The sequence below is a fragment of the Ochotona princeps genome, chromosome 5, assembly GCF_030435755.1.
Source record: "Ochotona princeps isolate mOchPri1 chromosome 5, mOchPri1.hap1, whole genome shotgun sequence".
Lineage (NCBI taxonomy): Eukaryota > Metazoa > Chordata > Mammalia > Lagomorpha > Ochotonidae > Ochotona > Ochotona princeps.
Genome location: NC_080836.1, coordinates 21817068 through 21836304, shown reverse-complemented (window position 1 = coordinate 21836304; position 19237 = coordinate 21817068). Strand labels below are relative to the sequence as shown.

The 19237-nt window shown below is 40.3% G+C and overlaps 1 protein-coding gene across 3 annotated transcripts in view; it reads right to left on the bottom strand.

Annotated features, from left to right (window-relative positions):
- Nucleotides 1-19237, bottom strand: part of THSD7B (thrombospondin type 1 domain containing 7B) — a 777161-nt gene that overhangs the window by 601675 nt on the left and 156249 nt on the right. For all 3 annotated transcript variants that reach the window (XM_058664450.1, XM_058664449.1, XM_058664451.1), the window contains exon 2: nt 13717-14530. In XM_058664450.1, the coding sequence (XP_058520433.1) occupies nt 13717-14530 (814 nt within the window). The remainder of the gene's footprint in view (nt 1-13716; nt 14531-19237) is intronic.

The window sequence follows — 19237 nt, the reverse complement described above, 5'->3', positions numbered from 1 at the left end:
ATATGTATATACATAACAATGTAGTATGAAATGCATGAGGCAAACTTGAGACAATTGCAAAGAGGAAGAGGAAAATTCACTGTCACAATTGGAGACTATTAGTCATATACAGAACAACCGCACGTTAAAATAAAGTTGGACCAATGAGCTCCATCAATTGGATCTGACAATTGAAGCATATTTTCTCCACAAAACACATTCTTCTCAAGCTCACATGAGCTAATCATCCAGACAGAATCAAATTCTAGGTCACAAAAAGTGCCGTAACAATGAAAAAGTGCTCCCAGAATATTACAGAGTTAAAGTGGACATCAATAACTGAAAGGTAGGTAGAGAGCTTTAATACAACTGAAGATGAAATAACACAGTACTAAATAACAAAAAGATCAAAGGAGAAACTTCATGAGACAAAGAAAAGATTGATTACCCAATTCCAATTGAAAATCAACTTACCAATTTGGACCTTGGGGTTGAGGGTAAGTGCAGCTCCCTGCAGTGCGGCGGCTGTGGGGGGTGCCCCTGCTGGGTCGGACCCAATGCTGGGGACTCACACCAAAGACACTGCTGGAAGGCAGTGAACGAGTCCTCGGGCTCCCCCAGAACCCAAGAGAGCTCTTCCCTCAGGGTAAGTCCGCATGAGGGAACTTGGGAACTGGGTCAAAAATCCTAGCTCCACCCTGCTGCTAAAATCTTGTGGCTGGGCTAGTTTGGGAGGGGTTCAGGCCTTTGGGTTGGGGGCAACTGCAGCTCCCTGCAGTGTGGTGGCTGTGGGGGGTGACCCTGCCGGGTCGGACTCACTGCTGGGGAATCACGCCAAAGACACTGCCGGAAGGCAGCGAACGAGTACTCAGCCTCCCCTAGGGCGGCCAGTGCAGCAAGTCGTGCCAGGCTTTGCCTGCTGGCTGTCCGGTGGCGAACTCTGGGGTTTTTAAGATATCTAGTTGCTGCCTGGGATCACCCATGAATAAGGCCAGTTTTGGTGTAGGTGAGCAATGAATTTTGGGTGATTCCCAGTGACAGGGCCATGAAAGTTTCAGGCATGTGTGGGGACTGAGACCCGGTGGTTTGGAGGGAAGTATCAGAAGATAATTTGGGTTAGACAGATTCACCAGGCCAATTAGGAATCCAGAGATGGGCTGGTAGCATAGAACATCCTTGATCACTACACACCAGCCCACATCAAAGCTATGAATGGGGGCCTCTTTGGCAGTGTTGGGTACCATTACCTGACTGGGTGGTGGAGTGGTGCACAGGTCACATTTGGCAGGGTCAAGACACTATCCAGCACACAAGAGAACTTGGTTTGGGGTAGACTCTGTGAGGTTGTGTGGGCCCAACCCTGTGGAAATACAAGTCCCCCTGGTTAGCTTGCCAGCTGGGGTTGTGATGGACTAAGCTAGGTGTGACCATGCCACCTGCCATCACTCATGGGTAAAGGAACCCACAACAGTCAGGGCAAATCAAGGCAGTAACACCTGAACGTGCATCCTAAAACAGGATGTGGGGTGGGGTGAGCCGGGCTGCCACTGGAAGGGGACAGAATGGGCAGGGCCGAACAAACCTTGACTCACAAGAAACAACAGAAATCAGGTTGGAGCACAGGTCATGCCAAGTGGGTCCTTGCACCTACTGATCTGCATGAGACAGGGACGCTAAGCCATAGCATCTAAGGGGCCAGGACAAGTGAGGGGCTGAGCCAAGCTGTGTCAGAGCAACCATTGGCCTTCACATGATCTATGGCTGGAAATAGGCCCAGTTGAGGAGCTAAGGGGACACCCTACCTGGGCTGAGTTTCCCACCAAGGAGAGCATGGGCTGGATTTGGGACTGCATTCTGATCAGGATACGATTATAATCTCACTTGGCAAAAGTGTGGACTGGGACTGGAAGCACCAAGCCGGGCCAGACTCCAACACCATCTAGTGCTCTAGAGGACCAGGGGAGATGTGTGACAGACTAGGCTAGTTCTCAGCCCTTACTGAACCATGTGTGAGCTGTATGGGGTTATGGAAGAGCCGAGGCTGGGTTGAAACATCCAACAGTAAGAACCAGATTGGGTTGAAGGCCAGTCAGGAAAAGCCACTGTTCCTGCTGGGACAAGAGGTGAACTGAGTAGGGCTGGCTCTTGGACCCACTGGTATGCACGAAATCTGGCACTGGGAGAGTTTCTGATGGAGAAGCCTGGACAACTTCTCTGGCAGGACACAGTTCCTGCAGGTAAGCGCAAGAAGCACAATAGGAAACAACCCAGAACAGGCTATGGAAATTATCCTACTGGCATATACATGGCATTGTTTGGGGGTAGACCAGGCTGAACCTGTTCACATCACCCGCTGGTGAATCCGAGCACCAGAACAGAGTGTGGGTCGAGCCAGGTTCAGTTGCGGCACATACTAGTACACATTAAGGAATGCCAAGGTGTGATGAGCCATACCAGATGTGGTTGCAGTGCCCTAATAGCACATGTGATAATCAGGAGGAAGAGGCAGAGCCAACAGGGGAATGTGGGCTCCCTTGCTGGAGCTACTCCCATTGGAACTACTCCCATTGGAAAGCATTGAGTCGGGATGGGGGCAGATCAGAATAGGCAGGGCTATAACACCTGTGGGTCTCATGTGAGCTAGATAAGGGAAGGGCCACGGTGGGCTGACTGTTCCGACTGGTGCAAGCAAAAACTAGAGTGGGTGAGGGTTGCTTGGGCTTAGTCGCAGTACTAGCTGGCAGACTGGCACTTGGAGCTAATTCTGTCAAGTCAAATGCCAGAACTACCTGGAGAGTGCACAATCTGGGAGTGAGTGTGGCCTAGAAGGGAAATAGTGGGCACCTCCCTCTTGGGTTTCCACACTCACTGGACAGCACAAAAACCAGGACAGGGGCAGGGTGGCTGGACAGAAGGGCACCTGCCAGTAGGTGTGTGGGCTGGATAGTAGGTTGGTTGGGTTGAGCTGGGCTTCAATGCCCATCAACACGTGCGAGAGATAAATGGGATGTGGGACAGAATGGACAAGCCTGCAGTACATATAGCAAGCATGGGAACCAGGGTAGGGGGCAGAACTGGTAGGGGTTATGGGGAGTCACCCCAACTAGGCTGCAGCTCCAACTGGTTTGTCTGAGGACCGAATATGAAGTGGGCAGGATCGAGCTAGACTACAACACCAGTTGGTTCACGAGGAAGACAGGGCTGGAAACAGAATGAACCCAGCAATCGCAACGACCAGCAAGTGCATAAGCTGATTGGTGTGACGGATGGTTTCGGACTCTGTACCAGCAAACTCGCACAAGAACCAGGTCTGGGATCATCTCAGGTGAAGTTTGTTCAGAGATCCCTGCAACTGAGCTGCTGATCTTAGAACCCCAACCATGAAGAGACTGTCAGCCAGTGGACTCTGAATAGGTTTCATTGTGATTGGAACTGAGAGATTGGCAGCAATCCAGAACTGCATGAACTATCAAAACTGTTTGGGCTGGACTCTTGGAGTGCGCCTCCCATTGGGGATCTGGGATGGGTGGGATGCTGGGTGGGGCTTTTCCCTTTGTTATTCCCCTAACCCCAGATACAGGGAAAAATGATAATATTAGTGTGGAAACAATGGTATTACCCACTTTCACCCTGTAGCCCTTGACCCTTTTTACCCTAATCAACTAAGTAAGATGATTAAAAATTAATTAAAATAATAATAAGAAGAAAAAGAAAATCAACTTACCGAAATTGTCAGATGCAAAGAAATCAGTGCTTATTGGGAAATTCACAGCATTGAATATACATATTAAAAATTAAGAAATACCTAAAGTCAATGACCTAAACTTCTGTTCTAGGACACTAGAAAAGAGATTATGAAATCCAAAGTAAGCAGAAAAAAATGGCTAAAATATTAGTAATAGTTAATTTCACATTATGGCATCCTTGCAGGATACCAAAATCTGGACAAACTCCTGTCCCTTAAATAAAATGGCATAGTATTGCACACAGCATATACATATTATCTGCTTCACGTTTCTGAATAACTTACAATACATAATACAATGTGCATCTTGCGTAATTTCTATCTGATGATCTTTACAAAATCATCAGAAAAATGTCTGTGCATGTTTAGTATAAATTATTTTTTCTGTTTTGAAATCTTTTCAATCTGTGGTTGACTTTATATTTATCAAGCCCATAGTTACAGAGGTCCAATCATATTTTTACAATATATTATTTTAATTAGTATATCTGTAATACTGTTAAAATTAGTTGTATATTACTTAATAATCAAAAATAACTTACCAGCAGTTTAATTGAAAGCAGTGAAATTGGAACTAGAAAGTCAATTAAACAAATCAAATTTGTTCCTTGAAAAAACTGGTAATTAAACTGATAAATCTCTAGCCAGATTCACTAATTAAAAATCAGAGACACAAAGTATTAATGTGAGAAACAAAATTTGGTAATTATTAATGATCTCAGCTATTTGCAAGATAATGAAAAGGCATTACAAAAATTTTATTACACAGATTTCTGTAAGGAATCTCAAATGGAGTGAATGGATGAATTATTTGAAATTCACAATTTGTGAGTTCAAACAGGAACTCAACCTGAAAAGGACTGTATATAAATGAAATTGAACCCATAATTAATAACTTTCAAAACAAAAGCAGTAAGACCAAGTCTCTCACCTTGAATTCTTTAAAACATTCAAGTCAGAAAAAAAAGGTACACCACTTCTCAACAAGCAAAAATCAGAGAGAACATTTTTCCAACGTTCTATTTCTATTAGTCCAGCAATGCACCAATAGCACAATCAAAGACATTAAATGGAAGTATAATAAAAGTCAACATCACACATGAATACATATGTAAAAAATCTTCAACAAAATACTAACAAATTAAATGCAGTACTACATAAAAGAATTACATATCACCATCAAATGAAACGCATTCCACTCACACAAGGCTGGTTCAAAGAATTGAAACTAGATTAATGTGATTCCTCACATCAAAACTGAAGAAGAAATTACATTCATATCCACTGATACAGGAGAAATATCTGATAATATTTAGTAATAAGTCATGATTTTTAAATCATGAAACTTGAAATAGAGAATGACTACCCTGACTTGAAAAGAGCATCTACCAGAGAAGAAACAAAGAGAAGGAGAAAGAGATGACATGCTGGAGTTAACAATATGCATAATGATGACAGACTAGACGCCAATAAAAGGCATCAACCATGTATATTTAACATTGCACTGGAAATCCTAAGTTAATGCAATAAGGCAAGAAGACTGAGCTAAATATATTCTGAGAAAACAAAGATCTAACTGGTGTTTTAGACAGATGGCATGCCTGAGAAAATAATGCAAAGAATCAGGAACAACAAAAATCCCTGGAATCCTACACATGAAAATAATCATATGGCTTTCTTCTATGTTAGCAGTGAACAAGTGAAATCTGGAATTAAAACTATAATTCCATTCCTATCTTCACAAAAAAGCCACATAAATCCGATACAATATGTATAAACTATTTAAAAAACCTCAAAACTGGTCAAATAAATCAAAGAAGATATAAATAAATGAAGAGATCTTCCATATACAGATGGAGGAATCCGTATTATCTAGATACTACTAACTCCAAAACTGTAGGTGAATTGTAGGCAAGACCAATCACAGTTATGTTAATTTGTATATACCAACAAACTAATTCAAAAGTGTATATGGAGAGAAAAGACCACAAACAACCAATACAGTACTATAGAATAAATTCAAACTATTGGCACTAGCCTACATCCAGAATTACTATAAAATTTTGGCATTTGATCCAATGCACTATTGATGAAAAATGGCTATGCAGCTCAATGAAACAAATATACAACAAAGGGAAGAACTGGAGTTGCCCAAGAAGTCAGGTGCTTCCCCTTTCAGTCAAGGCAATACACAGAAACAGACACACAGTTAACTAATCTTTCTCAAAGAACATGGGCAAATCAATGAAGAAATGATGGATTTAAACAAGTGATACTGGGACAACTACTTAACTCATGTACAACAAAACACAATACAAATACGAAATACAGTGCCACCCCTGCTGGGGCACAGTAAGTTAAGCTGCCTCCTGAGATGCTAGCATCCCAAATGAATATAAGATCATGTCAGGCTGCTCCCAGTCCAACCTAGCTCCCTGAAAACGTGCCTGCAAAACAAAGCGGGTATGACACAAATACCTGGACATCTGTGCTTGATGTAGGAGACCTTCATGAAACTTCTGGCTTAAGCCCAGTCCTTACTGTTTAGGGCATTTGGGGGAGAGAATCAGTGGTTGGAAATTTATTCACCCATTCATTCACTCTTTCTCTCTCTCTCTCTCAGCAACTCTGCTTTTCAAATAAATACACCCTAAAAAATAAAGGGGCCAGCACAATAATGGAACTGGTTAAGTTACTGTGACGAAACCAGCATCCCAAATGAACACCCACTGGAGTTCTGGGTGCTGTACACCTAATGCACTTGAGGAAGCAGTGAGAGAATGACCTATGTGCTTGGAACCCTGTCACCATGTGGGAAACTTAAATGAAGTTATGGCTGCTGGGTTTGGCCTGATCCAGAACTGACCATTACAGACATTTGGGGGAGTGATTCAGCAGATGCAAGCCTTCTCCCTGCAACTCTCTTTCAAATAAATAAATCTTTAAAAAAAGTGAATATAGACTTGGACCTCAAACCTCTCAAACACTCAAAACAACAACAACAACAACAAACCTCAATAGAGCTAAAGATAAAAAACAGAATTATTAAACTCCTGCAAAACATAGGAGAAAATATGTTAAAATAAATCATGAAATGAAATGACAAAGAACACAAAAAAGAATGATCTCAAATAAATATTGAGAAAGTAGACTGCATTAAAATTAATGAGCTCTCTATGACAGACACTGTTTAAAAAAAGAAAAAGATGAACTACAGAGTGGAAAGAAGTATTTGTAGAACACACATATGATAAACAACTGTTATCCCAAATTTAAAATGCTAGAATAAGAAACCAAATAATTCAGATAAAAGCAGGCAAAAAAAAATAAAATAAAATCCGAAGACACTTCATCAGGAAAGATAAATAGAAGGCCAAGTAAGCCTACAGAAAGGTGTTCAACTTCATATCACTGAAAAATTATAAATTAAAACAATGAGATAACACCACACATCTACTAGAATGGCAATAATCTGCAACACACACAATAGATGTTGGCTTTGCGAAACAGTAGGAGCTCTCATTTCTGTTCCTAGTGGAAATGCAAAATCACACAGCTACCTTGAAAAATAGTCTATTTCTTAAAAAACTAAATAGACTCTTACCATACTATACTGTACATCTTACTATCTATCCGAATGATTTCAAGATTTATGTTTGGCGGGAATAAAACATGCACATGAATTTCTGTAGCAGCTATATTCATAATCATTAAACCTGGAAGCAGCCAAAATGTCCTTCAATAGTTGAGTAAATAGCAAAATGGCATCCTACAAGTATTCAGTGACAAATATAAACAAGTCATCAAGTCTTGAGTAAATGGGGGACATATGAGTTTCTATTGGTACGTAAAATGAATCAATCAGAAAAGGCTACATACTGTGTGATTCCCTAGGATGTACTAAAAAAGGCCAACTTATGGAGATTGTCAGAAAGAGGATCAGTAGTTTTCAGGATTTTGCCACAAAGGGTAAGGAAGTCAACATTGGGCACACAGGGGCCTTTCAAGGATATGAAATGTTTCCGTATGATAATGTACTGATAGATTCACATCATTCTATATCTGTCAAACCCACAGAATGCACAAACACAAAGAGTAAAGCCAAAAGTGAGCAACAAACTTGTGATGATCATGAATCAATACTGGCTTGTCAATTGTAATAAAGGCATTCATGAACAGAACTCGACTTCCCTAAAATTTGAATGTTGAGGGGCCAGCTTGATGTTTCAACTGGCTAATCCTCCCCCTCAAAGCATAGGAATTCTATAGAGGCACCGGTTCATGTCCCAGCTGCCCCACTTCTTCCTATCCATCACCTCAATTGTGGCCTGGGAAAGCTATAAAGAATGGCCCAAAGCCTTGAGGCTCTGCAGCCACATGAGCGCCGTGAGAGACCTCTGAAAGCTCTGGCTCAGCTCCAGCTGTTGCTGCCACCTGGAGAATAAACAAAGGACAAAAGGTCTCTCTCTCTCACACTGTCTCCGGAAATGTGCCTTCCAATGAAAATAATTTTTTTAATTGAATGTTGACATTCTTATCCACAGCATAAATGTGAGGGCCTCTGGAAAGTAATTAGAATGTGACAATAGCATGCATACAAAGAGACATGAGGGAATGGGCATTTGGGCTAAAGCTTATATAGAATTATGAAAATAATATTTTTACCCTTATAACCCAAATCCATCCACACTCTACCACATAAGGACTCAACAGATAGCACTCTTGAAAACAAGAGCCTTTTTTAGAAACCAAATCCATTTTTCCTTGAATGTAAACTTGTCAGCCTCTTTAGCTTCTGTTCTTTAAGCTTCATTCTGCAGAGCTTTCTGCTTTTATTTATTTATGTATTTTAGTTCAGCTTGCTGTGACAAACTGCTGTAGATTGGGGTGGAAGCTGGAAGTCTAGTCTCAGAGCACTGTTTAAAATCTTGCTTCTCAGTTGTAGACTTCAACTTCTCATTGTAATCTTGATGACAGACAGAATGAGACATTAGATCTCTTGTTGCAGGGTTACTAATCTCATTTGTTGGGCCTTACCTCCTGACGTTAACACATCCCAAAGACCCGATCCCCTAATACCATCTCTTTGAAAATCAGAATTGCAACATATGTGCCACAGGCAATTTGCAAAAAAAAAATAGTGTGACTTGATAAAGAAGAGCAGGACAGACTGTATCTGGAATCTTGAGTTCACAAACTACTGGTGTAGGAAACCATGGGCAAAACCCTTAGCTAATGGTCTGCAAGTGGGCAAAAGTCTGAGACAAAGGTTGAGGTCTATGCACAAGGGACCACAGCTGGGCAATGGTCCAAAGCCACAGGACTGCATGCTTTAGGAAATCATTGAGACAGTCATATACTGACTTCTGTACTTGAGTCACACTGTTGGTTTCTGATCACCAAGTACTGGATGGTTAACATCAATTTGGGGCAGAGCTGTCAATGTCTGTACTACATCAATTCCTATAATTGGACTCCCCTAGCATTTCAATAAAAGATGGAGGCAGCAAGTCTTCTAGGTCGACCTCATTCCTAGGAGAACAGAACTTCCCTCTGGCAGACCGCTTTCACAGTCTTTATCCTGTGCTTATCTTTTTCCTTATTTTCTCAATTACATCTTATCCCCTCTCCAACCCTTTTCATGCATGGTAATAGGAACTTTAGAGAAACACAAACACTGATAAATGACAACTCAGACAGAACTACAACAAAATGAGATGCTACTAATAGCTGAATTATGGTGGGGAACTTCATATGTTTATGCTTGATTTCTCTGTAAACCTAAAGCTGATCTTTACAATAAGGTCTATTTTAAAAGAAGAGCAATGGATAAAGTGAACAGAAAGAAATGAAAATCTATGGGATGCTTATTGAAGTACCACAGTATGGAATATTAAGCAAATGACACTTCTACAAAATACCATATGCACATTCAATCAAATCACCCCCATCATTTGCTTAATCTTTTGGGTTTCATAGAGGTTGGTGATGTGCAAATCAGTCTTCAGTGGACTTGCCAATTGCTTATGACAGAAATCAGAATGAAGCAAAAAGATAAAATATACTCATTTATGAAATCAAATGGAATAAAAGCAATCCTGTTACTTCACTCATAAATAGCAGAGGAAGTCTACATTGAGAAAACAGCAACTTTTCATAATGGCTAATTCTAGAGACAAGCATTATGCAGTATGGTAATTTAAATACTACTGAAAAGCATCGTTATTTAGAGGAAACCCAGTAATACACTACTGCTCCAATTAAATACCTTCTGGCAGTGTAGCAGAGCAGTTAAAGCTGCCACCTCTGCTGCCAGCATCCTATTCAGGCACCAGTTTGAATTCTGGTTGCTCTACTTCCAATTAAATTCTACTAATGCCCTGGGAAAAGCAATGGAAGATGGCTCAAGTATTTGGACCCCCATCACTCATGTAGGAGATCTGAATGAAGCTCCTGGCTCCTGGCTCTCGATCAGCCCAGTCCTGACCTTTGTGACCATCTGGGGAATGAATCATTGCATGCAAGACATCCATCTCCTCTCTCTGTAATCCCAACGTTCAAATAATTTTTTTCAACAAAACTTTTTCGCCTGAAATTTCAACTATTTTTTTAAAGATTTTTTTTTATCTGAAACACAAAGTTACAAAAAGAGGAAAGGAGGTTTCTGGATGTAGGTTTAGATCTGTTATCCATTTAGATCTGATCTTAGTGTATGGTGAGAGATGTGGATCTATTTTTTTGTTTCTGCAGGCTATCAACCAGTTGTCCCAACAGCATTTATTGAACAGACCTTCCCATTTGCCTGGATTGTCGTTTGTCTTTTTGTCAAAGATTATTTGGCTGTATCTGTGTGGGTTTCCTTCTGGCATTTCTATTCTGCTCCATTGGTCTTCCTCTCTATCTTTGTGCCAGTACCACGCTGTTTTGATAACCACTGCCCTATAGTATGTCCAGAGGTCCGGAACTGTGATTCCCCCTGCTAACTTCCTGTTCTTCAGGATGGTTCTAGCTATCCGTGGTTTTTTGTGCTTCCAGATGAACCTTTGGATCATTGTTTCCAGTTCCATGAAGAATGTTTTGGGCAATTTGATTGGGATTGCGTTGAATGTATATATTGCTTTTGGCAGTATAGACATTTTAATGATATTGATTTTACCTATCCAGGAGCATGGGATGTTACTCCATCTTTTGAGGTCTTGTTCAATTTCTTTTTTAAGCAGTTTGTAGTTTTCTTCAAATAAGTCTTCTACATTTTTGGTTAGATTTATTCCCAGATATTTCATACTTTTCTCTGTTATTTTGAATGGTATCTTGCTGGTTAAGTCTTTTTCCATCTTGGGGCTGTTCGCATACACTATGGCTGTTGATTTTTGTTCATTAATTTTGTACCCTGCCACTCTACCAAACTCTCGTACAAGTTCTAGCAGTCTCTGTATTGAGTCTCTTGGCTCTTCTACATAAAGAATCATATCATCTGCGTATAGTGAGAGCTTGACTTCTTCGTTTCCCATTTGGATTCCTCTGATTTCTTTTTCTTGTCTTATGGCCTCAGCGAGTACCTCTAGGACTATGTTGAATAGTAGTGGAGAAAGTGGACATCCCTGTCTTGTTCCAGATCTCAGTGGGAAGGGTTCCAGCTTTTCTCCATTCAGTATGATGCTGGCGTTGGGTTTTTCATATATGGCTTTAATTATGTTGTGGATTTTTCCATCTATGCCTACCTGGAACACTTAGGGGTAGGCCCTCACTTCCTAAAAAAGACTCCAGATGCAGTAGAAATCAAGACCAAAATAAACAATTGGGACCTCATCAAACTAAGAAGCTTCTGTACAGCTAGAGAAACAATCAACAAAGTAAAAAGGCAACCCACAGAATGGGAGAAGATCTTCGCACACGACATAGGTGATAGAGGGCTAATATCCAGAATATACAAAGAGCTACAAAACAACCAAAATGTCAAAACAAGCAACCCACTCAAGAAATGGGCACGGGAAATGGGCAGACACTTCACAAAGGAACAAACCCAAATGGCAAATAAACATATGAAAAAATGCTCAAGTTCCCTGGCAATAAGGGAAATCCAAATTAAAACATCAATGAGGTATCACCTAACGCCAGTAAGACTGGCCCACATGAATAAAAGCACCAACGACACTTGTTGGCGAGGTTGCGGGGAAAAGGGAACCCTACTCCACTGCTGGTGGGGCTGCAGGCTGGTACAGCCTCTATGGAAATCAGTATGGAGAATATTCAAACAACTCAAATTCAACATACTGTATGATCCAGCAATAGCACTCCTAGGAATATATCCAGAACACTTGTTCTATGAGAAACCAACATGCACTCCTATGTTCATAGCAGCACAATCAGTAATTGCAAAAACATGGAAACAACCAAAATGCCCATCAACAGAGGATTGGATAAGAAAGCTATGGTTCATCTACTCCATGGAATACTACTCAGCTATTAAAAAAAACAAAATGCAGTTCTTTGTGGCCAAATGGGCCAAACTGGAAACCATAATGCTAAGGGAAATGAGCCAATCCCAAAAGGTTAAATACCACATGTTTGCCTTAATTTAAGATGATATGATGTTATGTATAACATGTTATGTTTTGAATGTTATATGTTGTGTATAAACTAAAATTGAAGTATAGGTGAGGTGGTCACAGAAGGTGGCTGGGAACCCGCATTTACTTTTAACATATTGGTTACTCATTACTATGTCAATTAATTCCATAATGATGTAAATTTTTGCTGATGGTATGTTGGAGCTTTCAATTGACTGGGATGATACTCTGCTGGCTCTGTCATCAGACCAGAGAGGGTATACCTAAGAAGCCGTTGAACTTGACGGGACAATAAGATGCTGGACTCTATGTTTGGTATACGCTTGCAATGGGGAAATCTCAACTGAACTTGAGCTGTGGTTATGCAACAAGGTGGAGGAATCCACCATGGTGGGAGGGTTTGGGGAGGGGTGGGGAGAACCCAAGTATCTATGTAATTGTGTCACATAATACAATGTAATTACTGAAGTTAAACAATAAATAATTTAAAAAAAAAAAAAAAGAAAAAAAAAGAGGAAAGGAGAAGAGGTCCATCTTTGGCCACAGTAGCCAAGGCTGGGCCAGGCTGAAGTCAGGAACTAAGAATTCCATCTGAGTCTCCCATGTCAGTGGCAATCCTCTGCTGCTTGCCCAGGCACATTAGTAGGGAGTTTCATCAGAAGTGGAGCAGCTGACATTTCAATCAGTGCCTATTTGGGATGTCTGCATTGCAGCCCAGAGCTTAACTCTTTCACCCAAAGTCTATTTTGAACACATTTATGAACTTATGTCAGACTACTTCAGACTAAAATGTAATATTTATAAACACATTTATATACATCTATGTACTATATGTATACAGCATGTGTAATGAAGAACTGGAAAGTGAACTATTGCAAGCAAATATTACTTTTGTCAGTTAATTTTTTTTAAATCAAAGCAATTCCAAAGGAAGTACTCTGGGATTAACTTTCTGGTATTCATACTAATTGAATAACCAATAAATCACTTAAGTGAGAGTCTTCACAATGTTGAAAACAAAATAAACAAAAGCAAGAAAAACTTTAAAAGCAAGCACTTTGAAAAACAATAAATACTGACATCATATAATCCCATAATTTCAAAGTCATATTGATTTTTTTATCATCACAAAAAAAACACAGTCTAATACAACTGTGACAAAGAGCTTTTTTTATATGAGTTGCTGTCTTGAGAAAATGTAGAAATATACAACTTCCCCTGTAAGATGATAGTACTACTCACCCAAGAATTTAAGAGTACTGCCTGCCCTAGAACACAAATCTTCTAATATTTCTAACTTGAAAATATCTGCAAGAAAAACTTCAAGAAATTTCAAGTTGCCCACCGCATTAAAATCTATCCCTGGGTAAACAGCATGATGCTTTTGGTGACTCAAGGACACAAGCACTCAAGTTCTCCTACCTTATGAGGGCGTTTTTCCCATCGCTTCTTGTACACCAAACTTGCCGGGTTTGAAAACCTATCTCTAGGTCCCAGGGCAGAGAATGGCGATGGTGATCTTTGTAACTCTGATGTCTGTAGGTGATCTGCTCATCTGAATCAGAGCTGACATCCACAGCAGTTCTTCCCGAGAGATTAACTTCTTTCAAATGAGGCAGTCTACATTTACTCCAAGGTCCAACTTTAAGGCTGTAAGTATGTTCCTCCTCTCCAAGAGGACAGGAAATGGGAGCATCACAGACTCTCCACTCTGTGAGATTTGGACATGGCAAACCACCGTAGAGTGGGGGGGCCAGCGCCACACGAGTTCTGTGCTGCAAGTTCTTGCCACACCCCTTGCTACACTTGGACCACGGGGAAAACTCAGAGACAACACAATCTCGGGGACAAGGAATGAGGCACGCTTGCTCTGTGGGGGGTTGAGGGGCAAAATGTTCGCATACTTCATTAGCAACCATGGTTCTGTTCAGCTTCTGAAGACAGTGCACGGTCCGGTGCTGCAGTCCGTGCTGAGCTGTCACACACTCTGAACTCCGAGGCTTGACATCGCCTTGGCCCAAAGGAACAAATACACAGTGATGCCAATCGGAAACCTCCCACTGGAAGAGTTCACTGTGCCAGTCACACACGCGGAAACAACTTCTTTCTTTTGGAGGCCGGTTGCTTTCATCACAATTGGACAGGTGACTCGTCCACCCTTCAATGTGAAAACACCACACTGCCCGACTCTGTACTCCTCCCGGGCCACAATCTCCTGTACACTTTCCCCAGGGACCTGGAGGCAGAAAAAACAAGGGTGTCAGTTACTTCAGAGATGACATTCAGGAACCCAACATAGTTCAACACAGTTCCCAATACAGGATCAAAGTATGCTTTCTGGGGGAGAGGACCAATATAACTTAGTGGTCTTAATCCCTTACTGCATAAAGTATAATGAAAGTACCAGTTCATGGCACGGTTCTGAGGATCAATCATATACAGTGCCAAGTAAATAATATAGACTTAATAATAACTGGTACTACTGTAACTACCATGTTCCAAAGCCTACACATCTAACTCCAGATTAATACTTTCTGGTTAGGAAGAATTTCATCTCAAAGAGAAGCCCTAAAGCCCAGATTTTAATAAAGTAGGATTTTTCATGCTTCCCAAGCTTCAGCTTATATCTTATGAAGCTCAGAAGCACTGTATTTTTAAAATAAAACTTGACAAAACATCCTAAATATATTTTCATTTTCTAACTAAGGATGCTCAGTTTGGGTTAGTTTTTGATGAGCATGGGAGAATATCTCATTTAGGGGGAAAAGTATACTAGTGAAAGAAGTCACAGCATAGGATGCATTGTGAAAATTCTCCTAATATCCTAGAAATAAACTTGGTGACTTCACATGGGAACTGTATCCAAGTGCATCTTCCAATGTTTTGTGATAGGAAAATCCTTTGAACTAATCCATGAGTTTTTGTGAGTAGGGGTCTCAGTAATAGGCAATGATTCCCCCTTCTTAGGCCTGGGAATCTAGGGCAGTAGCTCTTTCAAGGTATGACACATGCATGTTTATAAATGCTGAACAGTACATTTAGGAGGGCAGAGTCCAATGAGAATAGTCCATCCTCATGTTAAGTTAAGTGTTGGGAACCACCAACGGGTACGTAACAAGCACTTACAAAGTGAATTGTATATGCTTGGAATAAATGAAAGCCAAATTGTGAACAAGATGTTTGAGATGCAGACAAGAACGCTCAGCAATTGATTTATAACAATTTGCATTTCTCAGGCATAAAGAGGAAATGTGCTCCATGATTTATTCAGCTGTATTTGATTGTGAACTTATAATGCACACATGAGTGAAAATCACACAGCCCTGAGGGCTTTTGCCATTTCGAAAAATATGCATAGAGAAATACAATGTGACCTGCAGTTTGAGAAATCTAGCGTCCTTTAGTAAGGTTTGTGAAAAACCTGAGCAGCTGCAGGGAGAAAGATGACAATTTACCACATACATAAATCATGATTACACTCAGCACTTATATCTCAGATAATAATAAAAATCCAAAGAGGTAACTGAAAGGAACAAATAAGGATCCCAGTGTTTAAGAATCAGTCATTGTACGCCTTGACAGTGAAACAGGAGCCATGTAATAAAAACGAACAAAATGTAGAAAAAAGGAAGCACTGAAAAGTTTAACAATTAACCTAACGTGGCTCAAAACTGAAACATACTGCATTGCTTTCTTGAAAACTATGTCATATGCAACAGGAATATATTTCTGTATATGTCCACCTGGACCAACTCTGCATGAAACTACCGTCGATCTGCAATGTATTACCTTTTCTATAGGAAAACAGTTTACTGTTAAATAACCTTCTAAGTGTTTTAAGTCACATCTGTTTCAATTAACACGTTTAAATTTTGGTTGACAGGTGAGTTATTTGGATGTGGAAAGATAGCACAGATGACTACTGGGTCACATTTAAATGTAGAAGTGATTCCTCTTCTTTTTCTGGCTGTGTTTTTACAGCAAGTGCAAATATGTGAACACTCTAATGTGATGTATTTCTAGAAGTAGAAAAGTGTTGGCACACTTTATTTTCTTAATTAAGTTATCCTTAACTGGATTAGCTTTGATGAATGTATCACCACATATAAATCATCGCATTTAAGACAGAGTGCTGGATGCTGAATTTCAGGTGCTCTGGTCCCCCAAGTTGCCTGCAACAGAGAATGAAGGAGACTCGGGAGGGCAAGGGAAAGATACACTCTCACTATAGCTGCCACCTGGTATGTGCCACTGTGGCAAGCGGCAGCCCTGATTTAGTACCATGCATGCAACAGGAAGAAATGTTTGCTGCTTTATTCATTTTTTCTAGCCACAGCTTTTATGATCCTGACATTGTTTTATTTTTAACTTGGCCAAGGAGGGGTCATCAGTGACATGAATGATACTGCAGGACGTTAGCATCTTAAGCAAATTATTTGTGGGTAATTACTATACCAAAGCACTCATAAACCTCAGAAGTACAACATCTGACATAAAACAACCTCGACTTACCTGTAAGATGCTTCATTTCCAAGAAATCACTTGAAATTTATGTAGGAACTTTCACTTTCAGAAAGCTTCTACATTGACTACAGAATAAAGCAATGCCTCTCTTACACAGCAGATGCTTAGCTAAGAAATTTCTCTTTTGAAAATGCATCTAAGAATCCCAGGAATGAGGAAAAATGTCTCATTCATTAGAGCAACAGTTAATCATTAGCTGCTAGTCAAATACTCTATCAGTCTCTGGGAAGGTAAAATGAGAAAGATATAAAACATCTCTTGCAAAATCTAAGCCGACCTGTAATGCAAATTTATTACTGAAGACGACACTCAGGTCTTATACTTACTTTATACACAATATTAACAATCTTAAGGCTTCATTTTCCCAGAGCTCATTAGAGCTAAACAGTAAACCAGTAGCTAGGAGGGAGCCCAGAGGTAGCCACACTCATGAGAACTACAAGAGTTTCCAAGTTTCTGTATCTAAATCAGTCATGACTACCACTGAACTCCACTATCAAACCTTCCACCTCTCTAACACAGCTTAAAGGAAGCCTTCTCATTAGGTACACCCATTAGAAAGTTATGCATTGAATATTAAAACAAAAAGCACAGAAAATCTCAAGAGTAGCTCTCTGCATTTTATTTAACCAAACCCACTTCACTTTTTCACAGCAATCAAAGAATCTTTCATTAACACAAAAATTACTTTCTAAACAACATATTCACAGGCTGAAAGACAGGTTTGGTAAAACATTCTGGTAAATCTTTTTGGAAAAGCTTAACAGCACGTGTGAAGAGCTACTAAACACAGCTTCATTTTCATAGGTGTAAAGATTTATTTGCAAAGGACTTCCTGATTCTAGTTAAGACTACCATGGAGCACTTGAATGGAATATTTGTATTTCAAATGAGCACAGGAATTTTGACCAATATCCCTGGCCCTATTGGGTCTGGTTGTGTTTTTCTGTTACACTGACAGCAAAGTATAAATCCACTTCAACTTTCTGGACAGATGTCTGTGACTCAGAGTAAAGGCTTCTGCGACTTCTCATTTCTTACTACAAATTACTAGTCTCCATTACAAGCTACAGCCTCCATTACAAGCAGTTCAACAACAATGCCAATTAGAAATATATCTGAACAACTCATTAGCTAACACAAAAACCACAGGGCTAGAAAACTGCACTTCTAAAAATTGTTTATCGATACCTCTGGTTTTGAATTCTACTTTCTACAAATTCTAAAGCCTAAAAGGGGCTCAAGCCTCATGTATTTCATAACATCCTGTCAGAAGTGTGTCTTTTGGTATCACTAAAACCTATGCCCTACTAACCTCTCAGAGCGTAGGGGGTGAAAGGGACTCATCGCTCACAGCATTTGCTGGAAGAAATGAAGACAAGACAAATTCATTGACTTGCCCCAGATCAACACACAATCACGGGAGCACAAAGGGGACTGATAATTACATTCCCAGACGCTCAATCCAGTGATCTGTACAGTGTATCACAGTAGCTTTGATTTGAAAAGTCTGCAAGGGAAGAAATTGCCATCTATAAATGGTTGTAAACTAATGAGCAGAGTAAGGAAGGACTGACAGACGGATGGAAGGAACAAAGGAAGGGGAAAAAATAAACAGAAAAACATAAATTCTCATTTAAAAAGGCAACAAATTGTTGGTGCTGATATTCCCCAGCCTTTTAAACTTACTGGAGCACATAGGTGCTACCCAAAACCTTACATACACTTGAGAACATGGCATAATCACTACCACTCCAGTGTATCCAGCAAATTCAAGGAGTTAGCACAGGGAGGTGCCCTCAAAAGCTAATCAGAAATTACATCTCTGGAATAACTATAGGAATGATAAGATATATTTAATGTCTAGTGTGTTCCTCCATTACATATACATTATTAATACTATTTCTGTATTACGAGTTAAGAACATGAATCCATGTGATTACCCAATAACAAGCAAATCTCTCAGAAGCATCGTCATTCTATCTTACATAATTCTTTCCACAGAAATTGCAGAGGCCAGTTGTGAGTGCACACAGTTGGAGCTGCTGAGGACCCTGTAACATCTCTCCAGCCCAAAGCCTCTCGTGCCTGTCTCCATCCCAATTCACAGACCTGACTTGAATGTTGGCCTCAGAACTTCTAGGGCTCAGGAACACAGCAACAGGTATTTATGGGGTGTTCTTATTACACTAATGTGACTCAATTCAACTTTGAATTTACTCAACCCATGTTTCAGCCAAGTCATCTGGACTGCCTGGAGGGATGGAGGAAATTAAGTTATCAACTGTTTCCCGTGAATTAAGTAGGAAAGGCAGTAGGGAAGACTGAAGCAGAGGAAAGCAGAATCTCCCACATTGTCCTTGCATACGTCATTCTCCCTTAGCTTACCGACCATGTGGTACTGACTGCTACCTTAGGA